At 37.5% G+C, this 21,758-nt stretch overlaps 1 protein-coding gene across 1 annotated transcript in view; it reads right to left on the bottom strand.

Moving 5' to 3' along the window:
* Positions 1–21,758, bottom strand: part of CCDC186 (coiled-coil domain containing 186) — a 48,578-nt gene that overhangs the window by 4,665 nt on the left and 22,155 nt on the right. Inside the window, exons 5-15 of the mRNA XM_081240214.1 lie at positions 16,700–16,912; positions 15,668–15,787; positions 12,237–12,341; positions 11,672–11,770; positions 11,418–11,504; positions 9,694–9,836; positions 6,085–6,340; positions 5,249–5,438; positions 3,980–4,060; positions 1,767–1,977; positions 307–526 (exon numbers count right to left, since the gene is read on the bottom strand). Coding sequence (XP_081096340.1) covers positions 307–526; positions 1,767–1,977; positions 3,980–4,060; positions 5,249–5,438; positions 6,085–6,340; positions 9,694–9,836; positions 11,418–11,504; positions 11,672–11,770; positions 12,237–12,341; positions 15,668–15,787; positions 16,700–16,912 — 1,725 coding nt within the window. The remainder of the gene's footprint in view (positions 1–306; positions 527–1,766; positions 1,978–3,979; positions 4,061–5,248; positions 5,439–6,084; positions 6,341–9,693; positions 9,837–11,417; positions 11,505–11,671; positions 11,771–12,236; positions 12,342–15,667; positions 15,788–16,699; positions 16,913–21,758) is intronic.

Below are 21,758 nucleotides of genomic sequence, written 5' to 3'. Positions count from 1 at the left end.
TCAGTAATCAATTATAACTAATTGTAATATATGTCAAAGGCCACCCATTGCAAAGTAAATGACTCAGTAAATGACTCATCTTAGCGTCTATCCAACAGCTAAACTGATTTTTTTGCTATTTCTTTCTTTCCTGCTAATTTTAAAAACTGTACTTTTCAAAAAGAGAAAAACACAAAATTTTATCTATGGAAAAAATGGCTACCCTGCATTACAGAAATTGTCCATCCATGTGTTGGATCGATCTATGAAAGAGGCACCATTTTTGTCATGTTTATTGGTTGGTAAGTGAATGAGAAACACAAATACCTTCAAAGTAATATTTTTCAATAACGTATCCTCCAAAACAGCCTGTAGTTTTCGGTTGATCTCCAAAGAGAGTTCCAATGTTAATCCACTATCAGCTGGATGGGATGTGTATAAAGATGCCATGATGCCACCCCGTCTACTCAAATGGACTTTGTTAAAATCAGATGCCTCTGAAGAAAGTGTGCCTGATTCTTCTCGTAAAACGTAACTCTGAATTATTCTGCAAAATAAAACGACACTATCAGTTATGGCCTTGCAGAATTACAAACACTGTAATTTGCAAGAGTCGACTAATCATAAGCTTAAAGATGATTAGCACAAAATAATTATCTGTTAATAACAGAACTATATTAGAAAATAAAGGGGTTTTCCTTATTCAGATGGTTTCTTAAACAATCCCATTTTGTTCTAACACGGTATTTAGATTAAAGATACATAAACATTGCTTTTCTATTTTTTTCCTTATTACTTTAAATCAAAATATGTAAGCAATTTATTGTTCCAGTTTCAGTTAATATTTTCTATTTTCCTGTCATTAAACTTAAAACTGTGTTTTACTCTTTTTTGTTTAAAAGTCATGGGCAAATTTTTCTCTAAGTCTAAAATTATTTCAAAATAAAAAATTTTAAGTCATGGGTAAAGACCCACAATATTACTTCAATGAATATGGTATCTGTGAGAGGAATTTGGCCCAGCACAGGCTCTGGAGCCAGTCAGAGCTGGGTTTGGATTTCCAACTCTCGGTCTGTCACTTACAGGATGAGTGGTGACTCTGGAACATTTAGTAATTTGACCTGAGCCCCAGTTAATTAACCTGTCAAATTAGACACAGTGGTCTCCAACCTTTCTGGCACCAGGGACCAGTTTCGTGGAAGACAATTCTTCCACGGCCTGAGGTGTGGGGTGGGCTACTTCAGGCAGTAATGCGAGCGATGGGGAGCTTGCATTGCCGGGAGTTGGGGACCCCTGAACTAGAGGACTCATTCTCTCCCTGGGTAGTTTTAAGAAATCAATGAGATACTGTTAAGTTACAGGCACAGTGCCTTATATTTATATTTCTCTACTATATTTAGTAGATGCACAATAATATCTCACTATGTCCTGCCCAACAGGAATGATAATCCACAACCCCGGTATCTCTTAAAACCACCGTCTTGAAAATAAAAAGCTAAGTAGAGCGCTATCTGTTTTTAAGTCCAAAGGTATTTTAGTATCTTAAAAAATTAGTGTCTCCTGAACTCTGTATCACCTTAAAGACCTGTGTTTTCTTTCATGTCTGTAGTCCCAAAACCTAGAACGTAAATAAGTGATCAGTAAAAGATTAGGAACTGAGTGACTATAGTTTTAAGAACTATTTTTTGGAAGAAAAGCTCTTGATATGATTAATTTTGAACACAATAACTTTACCATGTGAATAATGGTATTTTGACCACAGATTACAGTACCATAATAATACATACTTTGTTTTTTTCCTAATTTCTTCCACCAATTGTTTGATGTGATCCTCCATAAATTCTATCTTTTCATTTTTCCGAGCATGTGCCTTCTGCAGCCTTACTATCCTCTCAATCAGCATGGCCTTGTCTACTTCTGGAAAGTGATCCACAGCTACTGACGACCCAGTATTTTCTGGAGATCGATCTTCTGCACTGCTTCGAGCATTGAGGGACCCTGAAGACAAAAAAATCCACTTATTGTACTTAGTCTGGAGTCAACTCTAATCTCATATATTATTTCTTCTAGTATCATTTTCACATATTCAATTTAACAGAGTTGGGTACAGAGCACAAGTCATACTTGACCTGAGTTCTTGTTTCTGAATACATTGATGATAGAAAAAAGGCTCTAGGGCTTCCCTGGTGGCACAGTGGTTAAGAATCTGCCTGCCAATGCAGGGGACATGGGTTCAATCCCTGGTCCGGGAAGATCCCACATGCCACGGAGCAACTAAGCCCATGCGCCAAAACTACTGAAGCCCACACGCCTAGAAACTGTGCTCCGCAACAAGAGAAGACACCACAATGAGAAGCCCATGCACCGCAACAATGAGTAGCCCCTACTCACCACAACTAGAGAAAGCCTGTGCACAGCAATGAAGACCCAATGCAGCCATAAATAAGGAAGGGAGGGAGGGAGGGAGGGAGGGAGGAAGGAAGGAAGGAAGAAGGGTCTAGTATGTCTTTCAGGAACAGAATGAGTAAGTGCAATAGAGAAATGAGAAACTCCAGAAAAGTCAGAAAAACAAGTCTGAAGTGACACCAAAATTAAACTGAGACAGACACAGATAAAGACAGAAGACAGAATATAGCCAGTGGGTTAAGCTCTGGAGCCAGTCTTCCTAGGTTCAAATCTTACTTCTCCACTTTCTAGCTGTGTGACTTTGGACAAGTTAACTCTCTGTATCAAGGTCACTTCATCTCAAAATGTGAATAATATGATTTGCCTCGTAGGACTGTTATCCTCATTTATATTAGTTAACATGTCTGAAGTGCATGAACAGCATATATAGTATGCACTAAGTAAATGTTAGCTATTATTTTTACCAATATCATTTGAGAAGAATTTCTAATCCTTTTTATCCTACAAAGACACATTTTTTTCCCAACCCTATTATGTAGATTTAAGACAAGTAATATATCTTATCCAAAGTCATGCACAAATAAATGGTAGAGCTGGGATCTAAATACCCAATGTGTAATCTCAAACCCATGTTCTTTCTACTACACAATTTTCCCACTATTGTAACAGTTGATGATGTTTTTTTCCCCTAATGTGCAGGCAGTGTATGTAGTGGCATGCAGACTCCAGAGCCTGAGAGTTCTGTTACTGTGGATTTTGGGAAAGTCATGCAACCACTATGAATCTTAAGTTTCCCCATCTGTAAAATGGGAATACAACACTTATTTCACATGGCTGTTCTGTGAGTAAATGATACGTTAAGAACATTTAGCATGGTTCCTGGCATTCCAAAAATGGTAAATATGCTGATATTTTGCCAATTATCATTTTCACAGTGATACTGATCATAATTTTACAGACTTAATTTTTGTTTTAGACTATAGGTATATTTACCATGAGAAGAGCAAAAAGATTTAAAAATATACACACACACACATATATATATATCTATAAAATCTGATATATAATGATGACCATTTCATTAGCTCTCAGGTGTTAAAAGTAATATAAAATTAAAAGAAAAAGAAAGAACATACTACACCAAATCTCTCTATAGATGGATATAAATCTGAATTTAAAAATTTAAGAGTAAACTGTTGCACAGAATAAAGAAGCAGGTAAGGAAAAGGAGGTAAGGAGACAGATGGTATAGAACCCCATGACAAACTTGAAACCCTGTCTAATGATTAAACTTAAACATTTAACTGGAAATATGTTTTACAACATAATTATGTACAACTACTGCTTTTTATAATTCAAAATTAAAGAAAAGCATATCGATATTTTTTAAACAAAAAAATCCTATTTCTTTTCCTTTTTTTGGCCGTGCCGCAGCTCATGGGATCTTAGTTCCCTGACCAGGGATTGAACCCGCACCCCCGGTAGTGAAAGCACAGAGCCCTAAGCACTGGACCACCAGGGAATTCCCGAAAAATGTTATTTCTTTTTATAATCAATCACTAAAAAAACAACTGTAAAACCATTAGTTTTTCACCTGATGAACTAGAACGACTTCCCATGCTGCTGACTTCTTTATCATAGCTTCCATTCTCAACCTGATCTAACTTTCTTCGTGCTGCAGGAAAAAGAAATGGATTACTTGTGACAACTGTCATGACCATTGGTCCCCACTATCTCTGATTTTAATCGCTAAAATCACTTAGGCCAAAATGGCATAAACAGCAAGAGAAATTTCTTGAATATGTACTTTCAAAAGGAGGGCTGTAGGGTCATTCATATAAAATGACATCTAGAAATGTACAGGTCATATACAAAATATATGGAAACATTATGATAACAACTGATACTGGCATCACTTAGGTACACAGAACCTAACTTTTGGAGTCCTGAAAGATTTCGAAGAGCTCTACAGTACCACAAATTTCTCCCAAATTTCCCTTCAATCACATCTATGAAAACAAACTAAATTCTTACGGCAAGTATCTGAATATATTTATATTAAGTAAATGTTAAGTCTCTTTTACCATATTACTATATTTCACCCTATTTTAATACAAATAAAGCAGTGGGGAATAGTAGAGAATAGGATGTCAGAATACATCTCTTATTCATGTTTGTAACCAATCACATAGCACAGACTCCCAATTTGTATGAATTTTTAAATGTAAGAAATCTGGGTTCCAGTTCTAGATGTTAATTGTTGTGTCCAGGTAATTTATAACCTTTCTGGGTCTCAGTTTCCCCTAAGATTAAGGGTTAGGGTTCAATGATCTCTAAGTGAGAGGTCTACAAGGTGGGGGCAGGTACCCTAGATGCTGCACAAAACAACTCACAGACAAGGGTAGGGAGAAAATATCAGAACTCTATTTATACTTATATTTAATCTAATCTTTTTAAATTTGTATTTTTCATGTTTTTCTAATGTGCATAAACTAGAGTAATACATGTTTAAAATTTACAAATAACTAGATACAAATTGGAGAACAAATACTTAAATACTTTTTTACTGACAGCAGTATGTGATCAACAAAGTCTAGACACTACTGCCTTGGTAAGGTACTTTCTCAATTCTTACATTTTGTGGTTCTGTGAATAAATGTCTTTTAACATAGAACATGCTATAAACTACTCATGGAACTACAAGAAGGTCAGCCATGTGGTTTATTAACATTAATACATTAAAAAGAACAAACAGCTCTAATCAATGTGGGAGAAACTGATGTAAAATATGTTTTTTCTATAAATCCTTAACAATGAAAAGAAACAAAAACATTCAAGGTCTAAGTGTAGAAGAATTTTGTACCTTGCTGAAGTTGTTTGGTAAGATCCTTGACACTAGAGGCATGTTTACGTCTGTGAGTTACTAATTCATCTTTTAATTCTTCGACCTGGGTACTCAATGCTTTAACTTCAGTTTGTCTACAAGTGAGTTCAGCTTGCAGAGTCTGGACTTCCTCTTTTCGCAGTTCTTCTTCTTTTAACCATCTACTTTCCTAAATATTAAATAAGATAAAAAATACCAACTTTAATATCTGTTTCAATTACTGCTCACAGTTTAAAACCTTAAAAATACAAGGTCTTTCACAGTAAATTCTTCTGTCATCACTCATTATCAGGTTTTGTTTACTGAGCTCCTCAAATTCTTTATACAGTAATGCAGGGGGCTACATTAATGCATATGGCATTCTATACATGTAAAACAACATGTGATACAGGTCTCTGTATTTTTTTTTCAGGTCTCTGTTTCTGGTTTAAAGTCTCAGATTATTTTTATGAGTAACCTGAAGATACTCTCACTACCTGGAAATATTAAACCATTTTTAAGCTATAAAAATATAGAAATTTAAAGTCCTTTTAAGAAATATATAATAAATCCAGTTAGGAATGACAAAAACCCTGGTTTTCTTACTTTCAAAAGTGAAATATTTCTTCCTAATGATGTTAGGGAAAAATTTTTATTATAAACTACATAAGTTGAAAGGAAAAATTGACATTTCTCATAGCATTTGAAATGATCAGAAAGTCAGTGCCAAAAAACAAAAAGTTCAATCAACTACCATTAAGTTTATGCTTTTAGGGAAATTTAATTTGTGCTACTTGCTATGTTGCTTTAAAAGTTAAATGTACACTTATACTTACCAAATTAATATTTGTCTGTTTCATGTGTTCACACTGGCTTTGTAACTGACTTTCACTACAAGAAAGTTTATCAAACTGTGACTGCAAAGAATTGGATTCAGATTGAAGTTGTGCATTCTTACTAGTGAGCTTTTCTGTAAACAGTAGTAGCTCAGATTCTCTTTTCCTACTGCCTTCGATGTCTTTTTGTAGGTCATTAATCAAAGAATTAAGACTTTCCACTTCTTCCTTCAAATTTTCAATTTCTTGTTTACCTCTAAAAAACAAAGTTTATATTTAAGAAAAAAATTAAACTATTAAAAGACATTAATGGTTTGAGAATTTTCATCAAATGACATTCTTTATGAACGTACTTTTACTCATTCATCCAAATATTTATTTGGATTACTATGAATGCCTAATATATGCTAGGAACTAAGAGCTGGGAATATACATAAGCAAGACCGACATGGCCCCTGTTTTCAAAGAGCTTTTAGTCAAGTAGTGTGAAAAAACATTTTTGATGATGAAAGCACAGAGTGGGTCACCTAATCTAGTGTAAGTGATGAGTAAACTAATATTTAAAGAGTTAGCAAACTTTTCCTATAAAAGGCCCACACAGTAAACAATGTAGGCTTCTGGAGCATATGGCCTTTGTTACAACTGTTTAACTCTGCCACTGTAGTGTGAAAGCAGCCACACATAATACATAAAGGAATGAGAGTGACTGTGTTCCCCCAAAAAAGTTTATTGACAAAAGAGGCAGTGAGCTGGATTTGGCTTCTGGGCCATAGTTTGCTAATTCCTGAGCTAGAGGGAAAGTAACAGTGAGTGGGAAAACAAAGTATGTTCCAGGTAGAGGAAACAGTATGTGCAAAGCTGGGAAGGGAACAAGAGAATGACTTCTTGTTGGTACTAACAAACAGACGTTCAATACTGATGAGGATAAGGACAGTACTATATCCTAGCACTTAACACAGGGCTCGGCACCTAGGAGACAATTAATTAACATTTGTTAACCGACTATTGCTGAAATACAGAATAAAGAAGAAGGCACAGAGGGAGAAGCAAGGTTACTAACGACCTTCCAAGCCATGTTAAGCCATCTGAACTCACTAGGCAATCCTTGAGGCAATGGGAAATCATTCAGAGGTTTGAGATTTCCTTTGTAAAAAAGATTATGCTAACCACAGTGTAGGAAACAGACTAAAAGGGAAGTAAGCAAAAAAGCAAAACAAAACAGTTTAGAAGCCGTGGCAGTTTGCCAGGTGAGAGCTGATAATGGCTTGGACAATGGTAGCAGCAGTGGGGATGTAAACAGTAAATGGCCTTGAAAGATACTGAAGAGTTAGCATCACAAATATTTTGTGACTGGTTACATGTGTGAGGGAAAGGAAAGAAGAGCCAAGGGTAACCCCCAGGTTCCTGGATTGGAAAATCATGTGGATGTCACACTCATCATTCATCTCAGGAACATCAGAGAAGCATATCTGTGGGCAAGATATATGAATCAGTATTGTACATATTATAAGTTTGAGGTGTCTTTGATACTTGTGTATCTGGAGCTCAGCAAAAAGGGTTGATGATAATTAATTTGAAGGTCCTGCAGCACACTACTGGAAGAGTTAGGATCACCCAGGGTTATAATAAAATAAGAACAAAAAACAGCTTTATGACATAAAGAGAAGGCTGCCAAGGAGACAGAAAAGATTGGCCAGAAAGTGGGGAGGAACACCAGGAAAGTACAAGGAAATGAAGCCAAAAGAACGGAGCATGTCAAGAAAGGTAATGGGCTTAGTGTGTCCATACTAAAAATTCAAGCAAGGCTTAATCTGGGAAGTATCTACTATATTTAAGGATGCATTAGCAGTTTGTAATGGAATGCTGGGGAATTAGAATAAATGGAGAGGAACAGAACAAAGCATGTGAAGAAATGGAGAACAAGCACAGATGATTCTATAAAGACAGTTATGGTTGTGAAGAAAGGGAGAAAGGAGATCATAGGAGTTTTGATGTTTTTAAGATATAATATTTAAATGTAGAAAGAAGAAAAGTCAGTAAAAAAAAAAAAGGGAGGTAAGAGATAAAGGATAAAGAAGGAATAATCAAGAAAGACCCTGAGAAGGCAGAAGAGCATGGGATCCACAGTAGGAGTAGGGACCACAATTTGATTCAGAAAGAATAGGAACATTTCTTCCATAAAAACAGAAGGAAAAGAAAAATGACTGCAGATGCAGGCAAGTTCATAGGACTGATAGCAAGAGGTTGAGAGAACTGTCACCTGACAGCTCTCTTTTTTTCTGTGAAGTAAGAGGTAATCGCCTGACAAGAGTAAAGAGCAAGGTGAGAGGGAAGATCAGAAGTGTGAAGAAAGCAGTAAGGTTTGGAATAATGCTAAGAGGATGGGGAGAAGGCTCTGACTAAGGACATATGGTAGGACTGGAGGTGCATTAGTATTCCCAGTTGAGGTTGCTAACCATGAATTTATAGCAGCATCAATCTGGATGATCTTGAGGATTTCTTCAGCAACACTCAGCAGCCTGGGTGCTGGTAGGGTATAAAAAAGAAGGTATCTGGATCCAGCCTGAATCCAGGCTCTCTCAGGTAATGTCGTAAGTAGAATTTAGCTAAATGGTTTTATAAGAAGCCAAGGAAAAGGACTTCCCTGGTGGCACAGTGGTTAAGAATCTACCTGCCAATGCAGGGGACACAGGTTCAAGCCCTGCTCCAGGAAGATCCCACATGCCACGGAGCAACTAAGCCCGTGCACCACAACTACTGAGCTTGCACTCTAGAGCCCACGAGCCACAACCACTGAGTCCCTGCACCACAACTACTGAAGTCCACGTGCCTAGAGCCTGTGCTCTGCAACAAGAGAAGCCACCACAATGAGAAGCATGCGCACCGCAACAAAGAGTAGCTCCCGCTCACCGCAGCTAGAGAAAGCCCGTGCGTAGCAACAAAGACCCAAAGCAGCCCCCCAAAAATAAATAAAATAAATTTATAAAAAAAAAAGAAAAGAAGCCAAGGAATAATGTTACCTCCTGACCTTGAGCTACATACATGCAAAGATATAGACATAGATACATATCTACCTTTTAGAAGAAAAACTACTGTGTATAAGTAATAGAATTTGAAAGCTAAGGAACGGATAAAAAACTACAATCCATTCTGTCTTTGCTTTTTTTTTTTTTTTCTGTGGTACGCGGGCCTCTCACTGTTGTGGCCTCTCCCATTGCGGAGCACAGGCTCCGGATGTGCAGGCTCCGGATGCGCAGGCTCAGTGGCCATGGCTCACGGGCCCAGCCGCTCCACGGCATGTGGGATCTTCCCGGACTGGGGCATGAACCCGTGCCATTCTGTCTTATAAATAACTACTGCCAAAAAAAAAAAAAAAAAAACTACTGCCAATGTTTAGGGAATATAAACTTTGATTTTTAGAAGCCGTGATATGGGAACTACAAAGATAACCCAAAATAAGTTCAAATGAAGACAGGATTTAAAAATTTTTTTTATCTAGTAAAATATAAAATTACTCTTATTTAGTGCAACAATTGCACTTAAAAGCAGAAACGAGATAGAATCAAAAAGCCTGTTGATTAGCATAAACAGAAGTTGCTCATTTTATACCTTTGATGCTGCTCCTGTATCTGACCTGCAATTTTCACTTTGTCCAATAAATTCTGAATTTCAGCTTTTTGGCGATTAATAATTTCTTTATATTTTGATAATTCATCTTCTGTTCTCAATCGTTCATCTTCTAGACATTTTACCTATCAAATAATCATAATCGAGTTAAACTACAAACAATATTTTCTTGTTCTTTATTAGCTATTTCAGACAATGGTTATATATTAATAATCTAAGCTAAATTCTGAAGCAATATTAATTAACATGAAGAAAATATAATAGGAAGTTAACAGTCTTGGGTTTCAGTCTCAGATTTCTCATGATTTAGTCATGGGATTTTTAACATGCCACTTCATTCTGGCTGAATCTCCATTTTCTCATCTGAAAAGAGGATGTACCTTCCCTATCTGCCTCAAAGTACTGGCATGACGAACAAATAGAAAGGTACATGAAAGACACTTTAAAAATTATTAAGTGATCGCAAATTCAAGGTGGTTACCTAAAAGCCTATTTCTAAATAAATGAAAGATATATAATGATAACATATTTCACACTTATATTAAAAGGGCAAATATTCTTACAATGAGAACCATAACACTGGAAAAGATTTAAGAGGTTGTTAGAAATTAAAACTGTATACGAGGGACTTCCTTGGTGGTCCAGTGGTTAAGAATCCGCCTTCAAATGCAGGGGATGTGGGTTCGATCCCTGGTCGGGAAACTAAGGTCCCCCATGCCGCAGGGCAACTAAGCCCGTACACCGCAACTACTTAGCCTGCGTGCCCACGTGAGAGCCCGCAACTAAGGGAGCCCGCATGCTGCAACTACTGAGCCCGTGTGCCACAACTAGAGAGACGCCTGCACGCCGCAATGAAGAGCCCACATGCCACAACGAAAGATCCCGCATGATGCAACGAAGATCCTGTGTGCCGCAACTAAGACCCAACGCAGTCAAATAAATAAATAAATAAATGAGCAAGCAAGCAAGCAAACATTTTTTTAAAAAACTGTATACAAGACTATTAAATATACCTAGGAGAAATGTAAAGGTTTTCTATTATTTTCTTTCTTCTTTTCTTTTTTCGTTAATTAATTAATTAATTTATTTATTTATTTTTGGCTGCATTGGGTCTTCATTGCTGCGTGCAGGCTTTCTCTACTTTCTCTAGTTGCAGCAAGTGGGGTTACTCTTCGTTGCGGTATGCAGGCTTCTCATTGTGGTGGCTTCTCTTTGTTGCAGAGCACAGGCTCTAGGCACACAGGCTCAGTAGTTGTGGCTCATGGGCTCTAGAGCACAGGCTCAGCAGTTGTGGCGCACGGGCTTAGTTGCTCCGTGGCATGTGGGATCTTCCCAGTCCAGGGCTCGAATCTGTGTCCCCTGCATTGGCAGGCAGATTCTTAACCGCTGCGCCACCAGGGCAGTCCCTTTCTATTATTTTCTGACACAGCTCTAAAGCCCATGTAACAGAGGACCAAGGATAACTTACAGATAAAGCAAATGTGCTGTGAAACAGGAATGTTTGGAAAACACTTTAAAGGGACTGAAATGGAAGACACTTTTATTTCTCTAAGAGTCAATTTTGTTGCTAGGGAATTGACATGCTACTATTTGATTCTGGAATATTTCTATATAAATATCCTTTCCCCAAGATTTAAAAATCAGAATAAGTACAAAATTAAAGATATTTACCCTTCCTCTGGAGTCATGATTAAAGACTGAATTACCTTTGTTCTCAGTGTTCGTAGCTCATCCATGCCCTCCTTAAATGTCCTCTTCAGATCTTCTAGTTCCTTTATTTTGGCATGATGCATCTTTAAGAAAGTTTAAAAGAAACCACAAATCATTATATGCTAAACCAGATCTAAAATTTATTACCTGCTCCTTCCAGAAGGCCTTAAAAGTAGCTGGCAATAAGTACTTGTTGTTTCTCTCCTCTATATTATACCATCCAAGGTATACAAAGAACAAAGCTACTCACTTCTAGCTGGTCAGATTTTTCTTGCATTTGTTTTTCAAGTTCTCCTTTTGTCACTCTAAGCTTGGCATCAAGCTCATTTGATTTAATTTCTTCTGATTCCTAATGGGAAAGAAATGACAAAAGTATGACAATTTTTAAAGTTTTATGCTTTGAAATGTGAAGAAGGCTTTTGCAATTAAGTTTCCTCATCATGAAATACATAGCTCATGTATGTAAAATTGATGACTGTATTCAAAGATTTTAAATACATCAATTTTGCACCAACTAGAAGAGCATACTTAATATATATAACATAATAGAGTGGGCTTTTTTTTTTAAAGTTATACATTTTCTTGTACTCTTCATTCTTCTAATGTTTTCTAGTTTTTATTTGGTTAAAAACTTCTCTAGTAAGATCTCTATTTAAGCTGCAAGTACTTTAACATAGGAAATAGCCTGTATTTAATTTAGCTGCCCTACCAAATCTATTCCACACTTCGAATATCGTAGATACAAAAATTTATGAAACAAGAGTACTGATATCTGGCATAATTTGTTACTAATTTATTCAAAAATTTAAGTATACCTGATATGTTTTTATCATATCCTGACAATTTTTCCGAATTTGATCTGCTTCTTCCTTTGCTTGAGTTAACTTTGTTGTTGTCTCTTTGAGTTTATCTTTGGTTTCCTGCATTGACAAAAAGACAATGTGAGATGATAGAAAATATATATTGGTCTCTGTCCCCAGTTCCTGGCACAGAGCTCCTAAAACCCTTGTAATTTTTTAAGTGATAAAACCATTAGGAGCATCTCTTGTTCTAATACTGGTCTTGAACCTCTGTTCCTGTCACAGAGCTCCTGGAATCCTCATAATTTCCCAAGTGATAGGAGTGTGTTTTGTTCTAATGAGGTGACTCTGATTGGACTTCTGGATGACAGCTGGTTCCCAGAAAGAGCAAGCCATGGTTAGAAGCTTGGAATTTTCAACCCTGTCCCCCATTCCCCTGAGAAGGCAGAAGGGTAAAAATGGAGTTAATGATCAATCTCAAGCTTATGTGATGCAGCCTCCACAAAAAACCAAAAGTATGAGGCTTGGGGAGCTTCCAGATGGTGCACACATCCAATATCGGGAAGGTGACACACCCTAACTCCAGCGGGACAGAAGCTCCTGCACTTGGGACCTTCCCAGACCTCACCTTATGTATCTCTTTATCTGACTGTTCATCTGACCCTTTATAATGTCCTTCAATAAACTGGTAAGGTACGTAACTGTACTCATTCCCCAAGTTCTGTGTGGTACCGTAGCAAATTTTTGAACCCAAGGTGGGGGGGGTTGTTAGAACCTCTAATCTATAGCCAGTTGATCAGAAGAACAGGTGATAACCTGGGCTTGGGACTGGTGCCTGAAGTGGGAGGTGGGGGAGGTCTTGTGGGACTGAGCCTTTAACCTGTGGGATCTGACACTATCTCTGGATCGATAGTGTCAAAACTGAGTTAAGTTGTAGGCCACTCAGCTGGTATCACAGAGAATTGCTTGTTGTGGGGAAAAGCCTTCACACATGGGTAACCAGAAGTGACAGAAGTGAAGTGTTCTGTGTAAAAGACACACAAAGGGAAGAAACCCACAGTAGGGAGAACTGGATTTTTCCCTTCACTGAAGGAAAACTGGGTTTTTCCTTTACAGACAGCAACAAGGTTGGCATAGTGATGTGATGAATGATGAGAGAACAATGACCAGACAGCAGAAAAAGTTCTTGTCTTAGCACTGCCACTGGAGTCAGATACTATTCTAGTAATGACATTTTATGCTTCTGACAAAAAACTAAATGTGGCCTGAACAGTTAATTGATAGTCATTAAATAAAGTTAAATTTGATAGAGTTTTCATCAAATCACTAGAAGTTACTAACCTGAAAAGACAAAAAGAGCAAAGTGTTTAAGTAGTTCTTTGTAGACCCACATAAAAGACAATTCTTTGGTTTATGGCCAAGGTATCCAAAACTTTTTTACAGATTCATGCTGCAATTTGGTTTCTGTTCCTGACTACTCTCCTAAAATAACAATTCCGAAGGTCTGCAGGGACTACTTTCTCATCAAATCCAATTGCTTTTTCTCATTTCTTATTCTTGACTTACCTGTTCCAGTTCTGATCACTCCTGACTCTGAATAGCCTTCCTCTGTTTACAAGACAACATACTCCTGTTTTTGCCCACTTCATCATTGCCTTTGCTGTGTCCTTGACTAGCTAGACTTCCTGTGGTGACTGTCCCAGTACAGCCCTACCCTGTAGCTCCAATGTTCTCCTTCAGAGTACCCATCCAGTCCCATAATTTGGGCTATCATGTGGATTTCAAATGAGAGTTTAGGTATCATCTCCTCCTAGTAGCTTCCCTTCAGAAAGGGGTAGAAGCTGCTATTCTGCCTTCCCATAGATAGAATCCAGGGAATCCCTAGATTGTAACACTTGATACATCGTACAGCAGCTTACATGCTTCCCCCACTGAGGATACCGCTTCTGGATAACACCTAGCTCAGTAGTTGCCACATATTAATTGTTCACGTAATAAATGTTGAATTAACGAAGGAATACCTAACATAAACCTTCTGTTCTAGTTAGGTTGGTTTTCTCAAACACCAAATATTCATCTCCCTTTTCTCCCTTATCTTGCTGTTCCTCCACTTGGAATGCCTTTCCTGCCATCTCTTAATGTAAATTGCATCTATCCTTCACACACCGCTTCTTATACATCATTTTGTTTTTGGATAAACCTACCATACAATTAAGTGCCTACTTACATACTTTCGGTTGCAGGTCTTTTAAAAATAATTTGACATACTAAAACTGTGTTACTTTTAAAATTTAAATATTTGAAGGCTTTTTCAGATATTGTTTTTTAAAATATAAGAATATTAGCTCAACAAGAAGGAGAGAGAGATAGAGAACAGAACTTTATCTGTTTTCCCCCCCACTTATATATCATCAATAACTAAAACAGAGCCTGATACACAGTAGGTACTCACTTCATTTATTCAAAACATACCAATTGAGAGATTCCTGTGTCAAATACAATTTTAAATGGTTTGTAGCCCTGTGTGAGCCCTAAGGATTGTTGCTCCTACTCCTTCTGGCAGTTCTTTCTCTGCCCATATAGTTTCCTAACACTCATTTGCTGATCAGCAATTAGCTCAGAAACCTACCATTCTCTAACCTATCTTTGACCACTGTCAACACAGACACCTCTCCCTACAGTTTTCTCTGATATTATAGTATACAAATATCCAAAGGTTAACAGTTCTACCAACTTAGGATTATTTAAAGAGATGCCAGTGATAATCTAAACAGTATCATTAAGCCTATTTTTGAAAATGTGGTAACTGTTATAAATAATATGGCTCTTTTGTTTAAATCATATTTCAAAGTTTTTTTTTTACTTCATACTCTATCATCTTCAGATTTTTATTACTGCTTATACCAGTTCAGTTAGTGCTTAAAATTGTGGCATCAGGTACCAGCCTTTATCACCACTTTTTATTATATTGTTTAACAATATGATATTCATTATACACAATACCAATAGAATTATATTCATAATAAACAGATAAGGAAACTTTTCTTTATTATGTTTATATTTAAATAAAAATTCATATTTCTTGATTATAAGAATTGTATCATCACTAACATTTTTTTAAGAATTTCCAGAGTTTACTTTCAATTTTGATAACCTACATATTCTCCTCTTCCCCCGAACCTGGCAATGTTTAATATAAAATATAGAACACTAAAAATGCTTAAAGAATAAAGTCATTGGGGGGTTAAAAACAATGAATGATAAAACAACATTCTATCCAATTTAATATGTAAATCATGCAAGGAGATGTCTTTTTACAATTACCAAATATTCAGGCCCAAGCTATCCTACAGGAGTCACTAAGCTTTATGCCTCATTAATAACTATTACTGCATGTGCTCTTAAAACTGATTCTAATAATTTTTCCACTGTACTACAGTACTCACCTTGTGTGAATCCATTTCTGCTTTTAATTTGTTTTGTGCCCATTTTACTTTAATGATGTGAGAGTTGATATCTTCCTTTAATTTGTCTATTTCTCTGACGAGTCTAGTAGTTTCACCTTCCTAAAATAATATCACTAGGTCATATTCTTCATTTAAACAACCAACCAATCATTTGCGTATCTTTTATATCTCAAGATAATCAATGCAATAACACTATAATTCAGGGCTAGCACATTACGGCCTATAAACTGACTTAAAGTTCAAATCATAAGAGGACAGTAAAAGCCTAAAACCAATTAACAGACGTAAGATGATTAACATTTATATTTTAACCAACTAGTACGCTGTGAGTATAAGCATACCTTTCTGATTCTTCTCAACTGGCTGACTTTAAGGTGAAATATGAATTAAATTGGTTTTGCCAGAATTCTTGAGAACAATGACAACATTCCTGAACTAAAAGTTAATTAATAAAAAATAACATTGATTACCAAGAAATGAAAACCTACTGGACACAAGACCATGCCATGAGGATGCTAGTTAATAGCAAGGACTCTAAATAGCACAGTAATTAGATCTCCTTGGACAGCATGTAATAACATGTTTTTCTACAAGTGAAATATAAATTCTATTCTATGATGTGTAAGTGTTACATTAAGATTCTGGTCAAAGTATACTTCTGGCTCAAAAACTACTCACATTTTGACAACCATGTATATCTTTTACCAAAATAAAATCTTCCTTTGAAGCACAAAGTCATTTCTTCAACATGCAGATTTTAAAAGCAAGTTTTTAAAAAGATCTGTCTAATAAACAACGTGTCAGTTTCTCATCTTTTCATAGGAAAAACTTTTTGCAGCTAAGTAACAAGATATTGGAATTATTAAAGCATTCACATTCTTTGAAGGTAAACTAAGAAAAACAACTTTATGTTTAACAGTGGTTTAACCATGTTAAGTTATGATTATTTGATTAAATAAGGAAAAGCAAAGAAAATAAGTTTCAAATAAGATACAATATCAAAAGTTATACCTTTGTTTCGTACAGCTGGTGCAGCCGTCCTTTCTCCTGAGAAAGTTGCTTAATTTTGTTAGTGTTTTTCTCATATTCTTTATTTGCATCTCTAAGTTTTTTTTCAAGTATCTCTTTTTCCTTTCGAAGGTCTAAAGATTCCTTCTCGCCTCTTACATACTTCATTACCATTGCTTCTTTTTCCTGGCGTGCCTCTTCACATTTCTTGTTGGCCTTGAAAAAAATATCTAGCATTAATAAAACATATTTTTCAAATAAAAATTAATTAAAACAAATAATATTTTCCTATAATATCACCAATGTATTTTTTGGTCTTTTACACAAGATTTTCAGGACCTGTGTCATGAAATTTTAAAAAAGAGAAATGATACAATAAAGAAATTAGTATCACTAATATTTGCTTCTTCCCTTTCCTATTCCTTTTCCTTTAGCTAATATGGTTGCTATTTTCCGTTTACTCCTTCAGATCACTTTTCCACTCTTTCCTAGCCCACCCTGTGCTCTGGGAAAGTGACCATCAGGGACCATATCAACAAGTTTCTTTGCCCTCATACTTCCAGTTGGGTTTGGCCAACACGAGGCACTAAGCAGAAGATTAGGAGGGTAGGCAGAGAATGAGATCTGGCTCCTCCAGAATCATACACTGTTCCTGTCAGGTGACCTCTCTATGCAACTACCTTCTCTGGGTTGTACTACCTGCACCATCTCCTTATTCCTTTAGCCCGAAGAGTGATAATGGCTCCTCCAGCAGCCCCAGGATCCTGCATTTTCCCAGGTTGGACTCCCTAAATCTCACCCATACCTTTGTAAAGAGTCCTTTTATGAAATTCTCCCAAAATCACCAGTTTCTGTTTTCTGTCAGGATCCTGACTCTATGGCTGACAATTTCTAAAATCTATAATCGTAGCTCCCTCACAAAAAAGTAAGTAATATGCTAATTAGTGATTGCTGAGTTCCTCTGTATGAAAAGTATTCGGCATTTTAATAAGAAATACCTAATTGGATTAGGTGTGACATCTATCTATATACTAACTTAAAATTCTCTGTAACTATAAGCTGGTACTCCATACTGTGAAATTTCATACAATGAAAACTTCTACAGATAGCCCTTCATTTAAGTAAATTCACATACTTATTTTACAGAAGATGGATCCTTAAACTTTAAGGATCTTCAATGGCATCTAGTGGTAAACTCCAACTAATACTATAACTGAATTGAAGTAGGTTTAGTGTTAAGATAATGTGGGGAAACCTCCTATGCTCTGATGAAAGTGACTGACAAAAAATGTTTCATGAAGTTCTGCTACAGCTGATAAGCACATTTAGTAACCACTCAAAATACTACACATATAAGTACTTTAAAAAATCATCCAATTGGGATTTTTTTCCCCATTGAAATAGCCTACTAATTTTCAAGAGAAATTAAAGAAAACACCGGAATAGGGATGGCAGAGATCCCTGAGGATTTGATGATGTGCTTGTGGACAAATGATTGACAAAACCGTGACGGTATTGGCTGACAGAATTAGCTAGATTTTTAGATAACTGAATAACTGTACTTAGAAAAAGTCAATTAATGGTAATATCAACTTTAAAATAAGTCCAGTTCCATGATAACTTAATGCGTAGATAATGGATTAGCTTTTGGGAACACAATGAATAAGCCATGGTAAGTCCTAGAAGAGCTCACTACCTAGTAAGAACAACACATAAACGAAGATTACAAAACAAATAATTTCTAGTGGATGAATGTACAAAGTTCTTTGAAAATACAAAAATACTAACAGTCCCTGGGAAGGGTTGGCATGAAGGGTGAAAGATGCTATTTGTACTTGAACTAGGTGCTATACTTGAGCTAGACACTGAAGGATTCAGTAAAGGGATCAGTCAAGGAAAGGAATTCAAGCTAGAGTGGTTATCATGCGCAAATGTCTAAAAGTATAAAATAGCATGATATATTTAGAGGACATTAAATTATTCTGTAGTGATTAAATTTGGTGTGTTGATTACAGTGGAGAGGAAGTAGTTATAAAACAGAAAAAGAGGTAGAGATCAGATCCTGAAAGGAAGAAGGACTTCTCTTCTTGTCATGCTAATGATTTGAGATTTTATCCTACAGGCAAAGAGAAGCCAAAGAAGGATTTAGTAAAAGGTGTTTTAAATTTTATTAAGTTAAATTGTGTTTTAAAAAGATACCTGGGGCCTCCCTGGTGGCGCAGTGGTTGAGAGTCCGCCTGCCGATGCAGGGGATGCGGGTTCGTGCCCCGGTCTGGGAGGATCCCACATGCCGCGGAGCGGCTGGGCCCGTGAGCCATGGCCGCTGGGCCTGCGCGTCCGGAGCCTGTGCTCCGCAACGGGAGAGGCCACAGCAGTGAGAGGCCCACATACCGCAAAAAGAAAAAAAAAAAAAAAAAAAAGATACCTGGTAGCAACATGGAAACTTCATTGAAGTTAAGAGATAAGAAGCAGAAAAAAGATAATTATAATACATGAGATAACATATTATAAGGTTTTTAACTACAGCAGGGAATGTGCACCAGAATGTCCTGTTACTCAGTCATCCCTGAATCAGGTGCAAAAGAATAACCTGGGGTGGGAGTTCCCTGGTGATCCAGTGGTAAAGAATCTGCCTTCCAATGCAGGTGACGCAGGTTCGATCCCTGGTTGGGGAACTAAGATCCCACATGCCGCAGGGCAACTAAGCCCGTGCGCCACAACTACTGAGCCCGCTTACCTCAACTAGAGAGCCCGCGTGCCGCAAACTACACAGCCCATGCACTCTGGAGCCCTCGTGCCACAACTAGAGAAGCCTGTGTACCACAACTAGAGAGGAGCCCACACAGTGCAATGAAGAGCCCGGGTGTCGCAACTAAGACACAACAGAGCCAAAAATAAATAAATTAATTTTAATTTAAATAAATAAATAAAACAAATGGATTTATTTAAAAATAATAATAACCTGGGGTGCTAAAAGTTCACATTTCTATATCCCACCCCAAATAATGGCAGCACCTACTTCATAGATTGTTGGGAGTATTAAATGAGATAACTGACTACTCTTTAAGCTTCTACTGAAAGTCAGTCCATTATGGCACAGATAGAGAAAGAGGAGTCAGTAAAAGTCTTCGGATTTGACTAGTTTAAGATGTTTATCACTGACTTGGATGAAGATATGAGTAACATAATTGATAGGATTCAATAGTCAACTAAAATTAAGATAAACTGTAGAAGTAGTTCTGCTTCTCCAAGTATGGAAGATGAACCCTCCCCATTCAAAACACCAAAAATTTATATGAAATACAACAAATGTTTTTTTAATGCACAGTTGAGCTCACAAGAAAGTATGGGAGCGCTTCCCTGGTGGCGCAGTGGTTGAGAGTCCACCTGCCGATGCAGGGGACGCGGGTTTGTGCCCTGGTCTGGGAGGATCCCACATGCCGCAGAGTGGCTGGGCCTGTGAGCCATGGCTGCTGAGCCTGTGCGTCTGGAGCCTGTGCTCCACAACGGGAGAAGCCACAACAGTGAGAGGCCCACATACTGCAAAAAAAAGAAAGTATGGGAAATTTCAGGGCCAAAAAATCTAAGCAGCAGCAGGAATCTAGAATACTTCATTAAGGCTGAATACGTACCAATATGAGGTCATGTGGGGCTGAGGGAGACATGCTATAAAGTCCCTAAGAATTTATAACTAACTCTACCCTCCTGTAAATTTGAGGTTCAGATACATTCTACATATCTGTTCTGAGAAATGGAGAAACCTCAAACTGGAAAATTAAACTGGGGAGTGTACACATGTGCACACTCATGCTAGGAAGCTATTTCTAAATAAAACTCACCAGGTTTGGTGACTCTAGGTGAAGGGTAAACAAGTGTTCATTTTACTATTCTTTTACCTTTTCTACAGGCTTAAAAATTCTCAAATCAAAAAGTTGAGAGGAGGGCTTCCCTGGTGGCACAGTGGTTGAGAGTCCACCTGCTGATGCAGGGGACACGGGTTCATGCCCCAGTCCGGGAAGATCTCACATGCCACAGAGCAGCTGGGCCCGTGAGCCATGGCCACTGAGCCTGCGTGTCCGGAGCCTGTGCTCTGCAACGGGAGAGGCCACAACAGTGAGAGGCCCGCGTACCGAGAAAAAAAAAAAAAAAAGTTGAGAGGAAAAGTTAGGGGAGAAAAGGAATGAAGCCAATCTAGAAACAACTGAATGGAACAATCTCCAAAATCTACATAATAATACCCACCTCTAGGGTTATCCTGAATATTAAATAAGTGAATACTTGTAAACCGTTTTCAGCTACTATTATTAACCTCACCTACACTCATCATTAGAGAGGAAATAGATACAGAGTACTGAGTGTAGTATGTTGCCATTTGTTTAAAAACAGGGGGGAGGATGGGAGGAAGAAAGGAAATATATACATGCTTGCCCATGGAACAAATATTCTGAGAAGGATATACAGGAAACTGGCATCAATGGTTGCCTCTGGGAAGGTCACGGAGTGGGAGAAAAAGTTTGGAAGAAGACATGTTTTACTGTTTTAATTGTTATTGTGCACATTTTACTATCACTTTGTTTCTATTTTAAAATATAATTCCAAAGAATATATATAAGTATTTAAATTTATTTATTTATTTATGGCTGCGTTGGGTCTTTGTTGTTGCGTGCGGACTTTAGACGCGACGAACGGGGGCTACTCTTCGTTGCGGTGCGCAGGCTTCTCATTGCGGTGGCTTCTCTTGTTGTGGAGCATGGGCTCTAGGTGTGCAGGCTTCAGTAGTTGTGGCACATGGGCTCAGTAGTTGTGGCTCATGGGCTCTAGAGCACAGGCTCAGTAGTTGTGGCGCATGGGCTTAGTTGCTCTGTGGCATGTGGGATCTTCCCGGACCAGGGCTCGAACCTGTGTCTCCTGCATTGGCAAGTGGATTCTTAACCACTGTGCCACCAGGGAAGTCCCCAAGAATATGAATACACACACACACACACACACACACACACACACACACACACACACACATATACACACACACACATTTTTTCTCTTATAAATTTTATTTATTTAT

The sequence above is a fragment of the Mesoplodon bidens genome (genome assembly GCF_964165515.1).
Source record: "Mesoplodon bidens genome assembly, chromosome: 1".
NCBI lineage: Eukaryota > Metazoa > Chordata > Mammalia > Artiodactyla > Ziphiidae > Mesoplodon > Mesoplodon bidens.
Note: the sequence above shows the minus strand (reverse complement) of the source record. Positions and strands in the feature narration are given on the sequence as shown.